We start from the raw sequence: 13,186 nt of genomic DNA on the forward strand, positions 1-13,186 counted from the left end.
CAATATCAGATATAAATTCGGTAACTGCTTTAGAGAGCTCCAGGCGGAAGGCTGATTGGATGCCTTCCAGTAGGCCAATTTGTATCTTGTATTGTACCTAAGAATCAATGGCCATATCTGAGAGACAGGGCAAAGGAGGATTATAGGCCTGGCAGACTGCTTTAACTAGTTAACAAAGTTAGCAGAGATGTCTTATGACTTCTTGGCTTTCTGTGACATGGCGGGTGTGTACTAAAGAATTGGAAGCCATTAAAGCCAAAATGCAGTGAGGGAAAGAAACAGGAGTAGAGGTCAGTGATAGATGACATAATGAATAGTAAGGTAAGACTGAGAAAATCAGTGGAGCATCATTTTTATAAAGGTGTCAGGTAGAAAACAGTCCTAAAATATCCCCATAGGAAAACAATGTTATATAATATAAATAAGTAGGTGTAAGCAGCTGTGTCAAAAGGACCACAGGTGGGAGCACACACTATAGGACAAAACACTTTATGACTAGTAGTACACGGGGCACATAAATACTGCAGTACTGAGGAGTGAGCTGGAGTAGGGATGTGGTCTGTAGCTGAGGGTGTCTGCTACAAAGTTACTTTCAATTTAATCCACTAAAATATCTGGCAATATGGATAACAATAAAAACAAGATTATAATTTGAACAGTAATAGAAACACCAGGTCAAACATTTCTATAACAGAAAAACAAAATGAAGAGATCATGTCAGGAAAAATATTATGCTTAATAAAATCTGTTCTTTAGAGAAAATACCTTCAATTTACAAAGTTTCACCAGGATAAATGTGTGAATAATTGTTTAGCAAGATTGGACTTCAGTCATTTTCCTAACTCAGAACAGAAAAATTATATTTCCCCTGTGTGATATCTCTGATGTATAAAAAGATCTGATTTGTGTATAAAACATTTCCCCCACTCAAGAGTAGGGAAATGGTTTCTCACCTGCCTGTGTGATTTCTCTGATGGCTAACAAGTTGTGATTTGTGTGTAAAACGTTTTTCACACTCAAAGCTTGGAAATGGTTTCTCACCTGTGTGACTTATCTGATGTCTAACAAGCTGTGATTTGTTAGTAAAACACTTCCCACACTCTGCACATGAAAATGGCTTCTCACCTGTGTGACTTCTCTGATGTTTAATAAGAGCTGATTTATATGTAAAACATTTCCCACACTCTGAACATGAAAATGGTTTCACACCTGTGTGAAGTCTCTGATGTCTAACAAGATCCGATTTCTGCGTAAAACTTTTTTCACACTCTAAACATGCAAAAAGTTTCTCACCTGTGTGACTTTTCTCATGTAAAATACGCTGTGATTTCTCTGTAAAACGTTTCCCGCACTCAGGACATGGAAATGGTTTCTCACTTGTGTGAGTTTTCTGATGTCTAACAAGATGTGATTTGTCTGTAAAACATTTCCCACACTCAGAGCATGGAAATGGCTTCTCACCTGTGTGACATCTCTGATGTATAACAAGATGTGATTTATGTGTAAAACATTTCCCACACTCAGAACATAGAAATGGTTTCTCACCTGTGTGAGTTTTCTGATGTCTAACAAGATGTGATTTGTCTGTAAAACATTTCCCACACTCAGAGCATGGAAATGGCTTCTCACCTGTGTGACGTCTCTGATGTATAACAAGATGTGATTTATATGTAAAACTTTTCTCACACTCAGAGCATGGAAATGGCTTCTCACCTGTGTGACGTCTCTGATGTATAACAAGATGTGATTTATATGTAAAACATTTCCCACACTCAGAACATAGAAATGGCTTCAAACCGGCCTTAGCTGACTGATGGTTAATATGCTTTGTGTCCTGTGTAAAACTTTTGGCATGTATAGAATGAGTAGAGATTGCGGCTATACTAAAAGTTGTACTATGTATAACAGTATCTGAGTTATCAGGGGAACACTGCTCATGGTCAGAGGAATTGGATGACATATCTGCACTGTGATGTATATTTGGAGTAATAGGCTTTTTTCCTGGAGAATCTTGTGTGATGTTATCTTCTATGTTATAGCCTGGTGATAAAATGTGATATGCTTCTGAGATATTCTTGCTGTTACCTCCATCTGCTGGGAATAAAATAAATAATGTAAATATGAATATATCCCCATAACAAGTTTACATTGAGCAATACAGATTATGGTGAAAGATCCCCAAATGTCCTTGTAATGGGTAAATTCAAGATGTTACAAGAAATCATTTATAACTCAGTATCTGACATTAAGCTGTGTTATACATATAACACAATCTGACTGGTTGTGAACTGTAATCTCTGGTTAAAGTTATTGTGAAATTATGGGGTATAGAACCATATATAAGCAACCCTGCACACTGGTCAGCTTTTTCAAGTCCTTCGCAAACTCATTATGGAGCTCAACAGAGGTCACTGGAGAGCTATGATCTTATACTAATACAAGAGAAGTGTCACGCTTGGTGCTGGGGAAGTGGAAACTCTGGGTCCGGGTTGTGGGAGGAAACGAAGGCGAGGGGCCTGGATATATGTTCTCCTCATCCACAGCTCTCGAGTGTTGACGAGACCTGGGCAATGGTGCGGAGTCTAACCCACAGGATGGTGTTCGCCAGTGACCCCTCCAATCGGGATTTGGGCTTAGCTGCACCCTGTGAGCAGGTCGCGGTCCTTTTGACCAGGTACCCGAGCTCAGTGGGAATTGGAGACACAAACAACCGTGGCCCTAATAAGAGATGCCTAAGATTTAAGGCACTGTGGAGTGATCCACAAACAACGTAAAGAAGTCTGGCAATACTGTAGCACAAAGTTCACTAGTGACACGTTTAGCACACAGGCAGATATGGTAATTCACTGTTGCATGAAGTTCACTAGAGGCTCGTTTAGCACACAGGCAGATGGTAATTCACTGTTGCCCAAGGTTCACTAGAGACACGTTTAGCACACAGGCAGATGGTAATACACCGTTGCAAGAAGTTCACTAGAGACACGTTTAGCACACAGGCAGATGGTAACTCACTGTTGCACAAGGTTCACTAGAGACACGTTTAGCACACAGGCAGATGGTAACTCACTGTTGCACAGGGATCACAGTAACGTCTTGGCACACAGGCAGAGATGGAACACACTGTAGAGGAAATAGAACACCAGGAACCTGGACCGGAACTCAACTAGGGACTAGGAGACAACCGTTGTTCAGGCAGTTTGCAGAAAGGTGGATGCAGGCTATATACCCCACAGAACCCTTTGATAGGTGCACAGCGATCAGCTGACGCTCACCTATCCCAGGCCGGAAGTACAGTCACATAGGCCGACTGACATGGCGGCGCCCATGCCGGGAACCCCGATTCCAGACACCGGACCGCCCGCAGTCCCCTACGCACGGGGAGAATGCTCAGCGTCCTCTCAGCCGCTTCGCCAGCTGCCCGACCGCCCGGGAGATCAAAGGAAGCCGGCGAGGAGGAAAGGCCGCGCTGATCCCCGGCAGAGCCCTGACAGTACCCCCCCCCCTTTCAGGGTGGGCACCGAACACCCCATAGGCTTATTTGGAAATTTCCTATGGAAGTCTCGGACCAACCGTGGAGCATGCACATCGGAAGCCTTGACCCAAGCCCTTTCTTCGGGACCATAGCCCCTCCAATCGATGAGGTATTGAAGAGTATTAAACTTAAGGCGTGAATCGAAGATCTTCTCCACTTCAAACTCAGTACCCTGTAAAGTCTGTACTTGAGGCAATTTGGGAGGAACAATTTGAAATCGATTGAGCACCAGAGGACGTAAAAGAGAAATATGGAATGTATTGCAGATTTTCATTTGTGGAGGAAGTTCCAACTTATATACTACTGGATTGATTATCTTAATGATGCGATAGGGGCCAATAAAGCGTGGAGCAAGTTTCATCGTGGGTACCTTCAAACGAATGTTCTTGGAAGATAACCAAACCCTATCCCCAACTTTTAAAAAGGGAACAGCCAAACGTTTCCTATCGGCAAATCTCTTATAATTCTTTGAGGATTGTACCAAGGAATGGTGAATTTTATTCCACAGGGTTGAAAATGACTCAATCTCCTTGACTGCTGCCGGAACTTCTACCGCTGGAAGATGTTCGAAGTCAGGGACTCGGGGATGTCTACCGAAGACAGTGAAGAAGGGTGTGGACTTGGATGATGAATGATACTTAAAATTGTGAGAAAATTCTGCCCATGGTAGAAGGTCCACCCAATCATCCTGAGAAGATGATACAAAGTTCTTGATTAACCCTTTCGGTTTGACCATTCGTCTGAGGGTGGTATGCTGAAGAAAATTTTAATTTAATTCCACATGTATTGCACAGGGCTCTCCATAATTTGGCCACGAATTGGACCCCACGATCAGAGATTATCTCCTTAGGGAGACCGTGTAATCTGAAGATATCCCGGTTGAATATTTTAGCCAATTGAGGAGCCGATGGAAGACCGACCAGAGGAACAAAATGTGCCATTTTTGAGAAGCGGTCCACGACCACCCATACCGTATTGTGTCCCTTGCATCGAGGTAGCTCGGAAATGAAGTCCATGGAGATATGAGTCCATGGGGCAACTGGAACCGGTAATGGGCGTAATGGACCCATCACCCTCCTGCGAGCTGTCTTATGCTGCGCACATTTAATACAGGACAGGACAAATTCTCTGACATCTCCCTTCAAGGTGGGCCACCAGTAGGAACGTAGTAGGAATTGATAAGTTTTAGTGATTCCTGTATGACCAGCAAATAACGAAGCGTGAGCCCATGTCAACAGTTTTTTACGTAAACTGGGAATAACAAAAATTTTTCCCGGAGGCGGAGAAGATATCTGTGTAGGAGCGAAAACAATTGGATCAAGAATTGGACGTATCTGCGGATGGTCCTCTTCCTCTACCATAGTCATAAAAGGACGGGAGAGAGCATCCGCTTTTTTGTTTAAAATGCCTGGGCGAAATTGAAGCCTTAGACTGAACCTGGAAAAAAAAAGAGACCATCGGGCCTGCCTGGCATTCAATCTACGAGCAGTTTGTAGATAAGTTAGGTTCTTATGGTGTGTAATGACCGCAACTGGAAATCTAGCTCCTTCCAGAAGATAACGCCATTCCTCTAGTGCCAAGCGTATAGCTAATAGTTCCTGATCTCCAATAATATAATTTTTCTCTGCGGGAGAGAATTTCCGGGAGAAGAATCCGCAGGGGTGGATCTTCCCATCTTCAGCGATCTGAGACAATACGGTCCCAATTCCAACAGAGGATGCGTTCACTTCTACCGTAAATGGTTGATCCAGCTGAGGCTGGCGGAGAATTGGGGCTGTGAAAAAAGCAATTTTTAATATTTTAAAAGCTTGTATTGCTGGTACAGGCCAAGAGGATGGGCTGGCTCCCTTCCTTGTGAGAGAAGTGATAGGAGAGATCAATGTGGAAAAATGTGGAATGAACCTCCTATAATAATTTGCAAAATCCAAGAAACGTTGAGTAGCTTTCAACGAAGTAGGCTGAGGCCAGTCGGCAATAGCTTTCAGTTTATCAGGGTCCATTTGAAGAATTTTTCCAGAGATTATATGCCCCAGGAAGGGTACCGAGGTCTGATTAAAGAGGCATTTTGACAACTTTCCAAAGAGACGATGATTTCGGAGACGGGACAACACTTCTAGTACATGCCGATGATGGTCTTGTAAGTTTGCAGAAAAAATTAAAATATCATCGAGATAAACTACCACAAATTTATAGAGAATGTCCCGAAAAATCTCGTTGACGTAGCCTTGAAATACAGCTGGCGCGTTAGAGTCAAAAAGGCATTACCAGGTACTCGAAGTGTCCATCCCTAGTATTAAAAGCGGTTTTCCACTCATCCCCTGCCTTTATCCGAATTAAATTGTAGGCCCCGCGGAAGTCTAGTTTGGTGAAAAACTGAGCTCCTCGGACCTTGTTGAAAAGTTCGGAAATCAGGGGTAGTGGATACCGATTCTTTATCGTAATTTGGTTTAGGCCCCGATAATCTATACAAGGGCGGAGCCCTCCGTCCTTTTTCCCTATGAAGAAGAACCCTGCTCCAGCAGGAGAGGATGACGGCTGGATAAATCCTTTAGCAAGGTTGTCCTTTATGTACTATGCCATAGCGGTAGTCTCAGGAACAGATAATGGATAAACACGGCCACGAGGAGGGGTCTTCCCCGGAAGCAGGTCAATAGCACAATCCCATGGTCGATGCAGAGGGAGTTTATCTGCCGCTTGTTCGCAGAATACATCAGCGAAATCCTGGTAGGGCTCTGGTAAATTGGACTGAGAGGGACCCACAGAGATAGAGGGTGGAGAGAACATCTCGGATGGACAGGTAACTGTGGTTAACTTACGCAAAGGAACCACCTTGGTCAAACACTTCTGTAATCAACTTGATCCCCAGGACAAAATTTGCATCTTATTCCAATTGAACACAGGGTTGTGCTTTTTTAACCAGGGTAGCCCCAACACCAGCTCATAGGGAGACTTAGGTAACACAAATAATTCCAGCCATTCCTGATGAAGACATCCAATCTTGAAGGATACTGGATGGGAGAGAGAAGAGATTCTCCTAGCACTGTTTTACCATCTAAGCCGGAGAGTACTAGTTTATTGGGTAATGGAACGACAGGAATACCTAGAGTCCGAACGAGAGTATCTGAAATGAAATTGCCTTCCGCTCCGGAATCAATTAGAGCTTTAACCCTCTTTGTCCTGGACCCATGGGAAAGCGACACTGGTAGAAGACTGTCTGTTATTTGGGATGACTTGGACATAACCCCTAACTGAATGCTCCCTACTTCAGTCAGGGTCTCGCATTTCCCGCAAGCAGAGGACAATTCTTCAAAATGTGGTCGGGAGCAGCACAATAAATACATAATTTATTTTGGAAATGCCTGTTGCGTTCTACAGCTGTAAGCTTGGACTTATTGACCTGCATGGGTTCTTCTTCACTACTAGGAGAGAGAGAAGACTGGTTCACAGGAGGAGTACGGACCTGAAAGCGTTCCCCTCTGCCTCTACTAGCCCAGCGTTCCCGATGGCAAAGGTCGATCTTGATGCAGAGGGAGATTACTTCAGCAAAGGACTCCGGTAAATCTCTGGAGGCCAACTCGTCCTTCATCCTTTCTGATAGTCCATGGAGGAAGGATGCCTTGAGAGCCTCCTCGTTCCACTTTAGCTCAGATGCCAGAGTTTGAAACTAAACTATATACTGACCAACAGATCGGGTCCCCTGGCGTACACGAAGCAAATCGGATGAGGCTGAAGCGGAGCGGCCTGGTTCGTCAAAAATCCTTTTAAATGCTGAAACAAATTCTTCTTAATTTGACACAATGGGGTCAGCTCGTTCCCACAGGGGAGAGACCCAGTCCAGAGCAGCCCCGGTCAACAGGGAAATAACATACGCCACCTTTGCTCGAGAGGTGGGGAAATTCTGGGGGAGACATTCAAATTGGATCTCGCATTGGTTAATAAACCCTCGGCACCGCCTGGGATTACCATCAAATCTCTCCGGGGTTGCCAACTGGAGACGAGATTTAGATCCTGAAGCCCTTGAGGCAAAACAGGTGGAGGGGGCACAGGGATCACAGTAACGTCTTGGCACACAAGCAGAGATGGAACACACTGTAGAGGAAATAGAACGCCAGGAACCTGGACCGGAACTCAACTAGGGACTAGGAGACAACCGTTGTTCAGGCAGTTTGCAGAAAGGTGGATGCAGACTATATACCCCACAGAACCCTTTGATAGGTGCACAGCGATCAGCTGATGCTCACCTATCCCAGGCCGGAAGTACAGTCACATGGGCCGACTGACATGGCGGCGCCCATGCCGGGAACCCCGATTCCAGACACCGGAGCGCCCGCAGTCCCCTACGCACGGAGAATGCTCACGTCCTCTCAGCCGCCGCGCCAGCTGCCCGACCGCCCGGGAGATCAAAGGAATCGGCGAGGAGGTAAGGCCGCGCTGATCCCCGGCAGACCCCTGACAAGAAGTCTGCAACAGCAGAAGAGTTTTGAACAGTTACAAGCTGATTTTGGGGAAGAAACACCATCCTTAACCACTTTGTTTGAGTGGTTTGCAGAATTTCTACATGGGAGACAGTCCTCGGAAGATGAGGAGCGCTGCGGCCGACTTGTGTCTGCCATCACAGAAGACAATGTTGCTGGCATGAGGGCCATAGTTCAGGGCTTGACAAATCCTGGGACCCTTGTCAGCCCCAGTACAGATTGTCTGTAGTATTGCAGTGTTCATTTCATGCACAGGAGTGCATGTGCCAAGAGTCACCTGTGGTGACTGCTGTGTCTGTCCATCCTGGCCTGCGCTGGCTTCTCCTGTACGTCCCATCCTGCACTGACTCCTCCTTACTGTCCCGGGCCTGCGCTGACTCATCATCTCCATCTCGAGCTTGCTGTGACTCATGCTGTCAGTCCCAGTCTGTGGTTATCATCCTGTACGTCCCGGCTGTCTACTGTATCCTAACTGCGGCTGCCTAGAGCTCTCCGGTAAGAGGGTCTATGTGTGGTCAGGGATTGCGGAGCAGCCTCAGAGGGATAGTGTTGTGACCATGAGGGGGGCAGCATGGCTGCGGAGGGGTGGTTTGCCAGCGGGAACCCCCCAGTTGTGTGGCCATTGGGGGGGCTAGCTGCTCAGTAATGTGACCGGGGGGGGGGTGACCCGTGGGTTGTTTGCCCGGGGGGGGGAACTGCACAACAATGTTGCTGTAGAGCAGTGGTTTGCCTGGGGGTACTCCCTCAGTAGTGCGGCTGTGTGGGTTGGTTGCCTGGGGGGACAGGTGCTCAGGAATGTGGCCCCGTGGGAGCTGTGCAGAGCAGTGAGGGAGCCTCCATTTTACTATATCCATTCAACTGCATACATTTTGTGGACTAGTATAGTATAACAGTTGCATAACACACAGAGCTGTGCTCCTCACCTACTCCTGTAATTTTTTTGGGGGGGCGGTGGTCTGACTCCTACACTTTCATCCTGGCTCCTAGATCTTAGAAAAAATTGTCAGGCCCTGCCATAGTTGAGGTGGACAACAGGGTTACATTGGCCCAGTAAGAGAAGGAGACAGGCATCTCATTAGGATCCAACCATTCTATACACCACGAAAAAGATTTCTGCAAGCAAGGTTTTGGGTGCCACACCAGCTGACTCAAGAGCAGAAGGAGGCTCAGGTGACTTAAATCAGCAACATACTGGCCAGGTTTGATGATGGTCACTCAAATTCTGTCTGGGAGATCATCAGTGGCAATGAATCCTGTATCTACAGTTTGAACCCTGAGAAAAACAAATCAGCACAGTGGACCCCGGTTGTGCACCATCAAAGAAGTTTAGATGTGAGCACAGCGTGGTCAAGGAGATGGTGGCTGTTTTTGCGGCCAAGACTGGTCATGTAGTTCCAGGTGTGGATGACCTGGTTAAAGAAGTGTGTCAGGTCTTTGACTTTTTGGCTATTAAAAATCAGGAGACGCCATCTGATGATATATTTAGAACCAAGATATTAAAAGCAAAGATCAGTGTTGTTTCCTTCATCTTCACAACTGTCAGGACGACTAGGGAGGAAAACAAGATCCTAGGCTCCAAAAAAAGTCAGCATGACAGGAAGGGCATACACCCCGAAGTGTCAAAAGTTCCCTGGCAAAGAGAGAATCTTTTCAGTTCTTATCTTGGGCAGAGATTCATGTTCCAGCGATATGCGCAGTATTATTTCAGGAATAGAGAGTTGGAAGTTGGACTTTCAGAGTGGCCAGTTTATACTTCCAGGGGAATGGTCTCTTCATCCAGGAGCCTTTAACAGTCTGATAAATATATGGGGGTCAGCCAGAGATAGATCTAATGGTTTCTCAATTCAACAACAAAATGGCCAGGTTTTGTTGCAGAGTCAAGGATCAATCAGCCTTCCTAATAGATGCCATGATGGTCCTTTGGAGTTTTCATCTAACGTACATTTTCCCACATATAAATTTAAGAAAGTTGGCTCTGATCCCCCCAAAAAAAGACTTTCTTGCAGGGAGTATTACATATACAGCCGCCATATATGCATAAGCCTTGGGATATAAAGTTGGTGCTGTCAGCACTTCAGTTAACACCCTTTGAATCTTTGCAGTAAGTGGACATGAAGTGGGTAACTTTTATCTATATAATCAGCTAGAAGAGTTTCTCCTGATGACAGAACTAAAAGAAAACATAACTTCCAAGATAACCACTTCAGGGTTAGGGAAGAATACCTCCCGGAACAGCTGCTCCGTCAGATATCTGAGCTGAAAATGCTCGTCACATGACTGCCCAAACCCGGAAGACTTTTCTGGATACGCCGCTGCTGCTGGGAGCTGGTAAGTCACCGCTAGACCACCAGGGATGATTCACATTCTATCACGTTAACATTTCAGCAGTGTCCACATGATGAATGTCACCCTTATATACCACACCGGTCTCCAATCATGTTACCAGCTCTCTTCATGTGTAAACTAAACCTGGCTCCACTAGTACAATATTATACACATCCAGCCTCAGTGTAACATCCAATTATTTTACAAGGGCAAAACAAATAAATGCCATATAATAAAAACAGTGCTCTATAGAACGCTAGGCAGCCAGCGTAAATCGGGGGGATTACTGTACAAACATTCCGACTGATTCACATGTAATATTTGAGTAGTAGCCTGGATTAGTTACAGCTAAAACTATGAAAGCTTCTGTATGCTCTGTGTATTCTATTACCTTCACCTGGTAATACTGTTATTTTTAGGACATTTGATTGGATTCAATAAACATCTGTTTTCATCCAAAATGCTGGCATCTGCTCTATATCCTGTGACCACCACATAAAGAGTCTGAGTAAAGAAAATGTGTGGCTTTTTTCCTGTAATAAGTGTTTATTACTCACCTGTGCTGATATTTGTATGGATTTCCTCCTCCCTACACTGCTGATCACCCCTCACATATGTCTCTTCTTCTGCTTCTATATCTCCTGCCTTCATATCAGTCACATACGTTTCTTCTTCTCCGTATTTCTCCTGTCTTATTATCAGTCACATACGTCTCTTCTTCTCCCTCTGTATCTTCTGCCTTCATATCAGTCACATACATCTCTTCTACTTCCTCCATATCTTCTGTGTTATTAGCAGTCACATATGTCTCTTCTTCTCCCTCAATATCTTCTGCCTTCATATCAGTCACATGTCACACTTTCTCCCTCTATCTTCTGCCTTATTATTAGTCACATACGTCTCTTCTTCTCCCTCTATATCTTCTGCCTTTAGATCAGTTACATACGTCTCTTCTTCTCCATCTATATCATCTACCTTATTATCAGTCACATACATCTTCTCTTCTACCTCTGTATCTTCTGCCTTCATAGTCACATACATCTCTTCTTCTCCTTTCATATCAGTCACATAGGTCTCTTCTTCTCCCTCTATATCTTCTGCCTTTACTAGCTGCATCCTGTTGTGTCTTCACACTCTCCGGATCTCCATATCAGTATGTGTAACAGAGAGCAGGCATAGTCTATACATTATATCACACATAGGTCATACTAGTTGCATTGTACTGTGAGAGTGTGGGGAGGAGACTGGTCAGATCTCTGGGATTGTAACACACGGTGAAATGATGTGAGGGGGAGAGAAGTAGTATCATAGGGGCTGAAGGCACCTGATGTACGAGTTACACCAGAGAGTGTGGGGAGGAGACCGGTCAGATCTCTGGGCTGGTACCACACAGTGACATGATGTGAGGGGGAGAGAAGTAGTATCATAGGGGCTGATGGCTCCCGACTCCCCCACTGGGAAGATACATTAGTGTGTACTGACAGAGGAGGCTGTAAGATAAGAAACTGAACAAGGAAAATGTGACTGTTCTATAATAAGTGTTTATTACTCACCTGTGCTGATATCTTTAGGGATTTCCTCCTTCTTAAACTGCTGATCACCCCAAGCAAATATCTCTTCTTCTCCCTTTATATCTTCTGCCTTATTATCAGTGACATACGTATCTTTTTCTCTCACTGTATCTCCTGCCTTCATATCAGTCACATATATCTCTTCTTCTCCCTCTATATATTCTGCTTTTGTATTAGTCACATAAATCTCTTCTCCCTTTATATATTCTGGCTTCATATCAGGCATATACGTCTCTTCTTCTCCCTCTATATTTTCTGCCTTTAAATCAGTCACATACGTCTCTTCTTCCTCTATATCTTCTGCCTTCATATCAGTCACATACGTCTCTTCTTCTCTCTCTGTCTCTTCTACTTTAATATTAGCCAAATCTTCAACCTAAATAATCCACAAAACAATAAAATAACACTTTAATAATATCTGATGTCATTACTCGAGACTAAACTTCAGTGCATTAGACTTATAGGGGTTTATTTAAGAAGTGATAGGTTGTAAAATCCAGAGCTTCTGATCCTGTTTATGCCCGATATTTAAACATACATATCATACAATGAACAGTCACTTTGGTATATTAGTGAGACTATAAATCCCATCTAACTGTGGGGATCTGTGATTCTTTTCTGTACAAACCTGGGAATAAAGAGGACGGGGACATCTCTCTGTGCTATTTTTGTTACTGGGTCCATCTGTAGGAGACACAAAATTACTGAGTACTGTACATTATATATATGTGATTATCAGATGATGTGTACCTGCTTTCCCTTGTACAATAAATTACAGTCTCCTCTTACCCAGTGATGTGAGAGGCCGGTGATTCTCCATCATCACGTCCATGTACAGACCCTTGTGTTCCTCTATATACTCCCCCTCCTGCATGGAGACATAGACAGTGGCATTCTGACACCTTATAGGAACCTGACACACACAATGATACAGTCATCATCCAGACACATCCCCTGGTGTTACTGTATAATGTCCCAGCAGTCACCTCTCCAGCCAGCAGCTGAATGATCTTGTTGGTGAGTTTGAGGATCTTCTTTTCATTGTCTATCTCATGTATCAGTGAGTGAGGTGGAGGCACCGTGATGGGGCTCTGGGTCCTGCTTTGTTCTCCTGACACGCGGGGACGGCTGTCGGACGTCTCACAGTCACCGGATGTCTTCTTCATTACTATGTAATCCTGTGTATTCAAAAAGATACTTTGACTGCATACGCTCCCAGATCTTCCTCACCACCCCAGTCCTGTCCATGTATTAGTACTATAGATAAGTGATGTCACTGTGAC

The 13,186-nt window shown here is 44.7% G+C and overlaps 2 protein-coding genes across 2 annotated transcripts in view; one reads left to right on the top strand and one right to left on the bottom strand.

The window, feature by feature from the left end:
• LOC148454306 (uncharacterized) overlaps positions 1–13,186 on the bottom strand; it is a 256,305-nt gene that overhangs the window by 176,198 nt on the left and 66,921 nt on the right. Inside the window, exon 7 of the mRNA XM_088461062.1 lies at positions 11,212–11,433. Coding sequence (XP_088317188.1) covers positions 11,212–11,433 — 222 coding nt within the window. The remainder of the gene's footprint in view (positions 1–11,211; positions 11,434–13,186) is intronic.
• Positions 1–13,186, top strand: part of LOC148454308 (uncharacterized) — a 193,666-nt gene that overhangs the window by 99,774 nt on the left and 80,706 nt on the right. The window lies entirely within an intron of this gene.

The sequence above is a fragment of the Taudactylus pleione genome, unplaced genomic scaffold, assembly GCF_031769625.1.
Source record: "Taudactylus pleione unplaced genomic scaffold, aTauple2 ptg001010l, whole genome shotgun sequence".
Classification (NCBI taxonomy): Eukaryota; Metazoa; Chordata; class Amphibia; order Anura; family Myobatrachidae; genus Taudactylus; species Taudactylus pleione.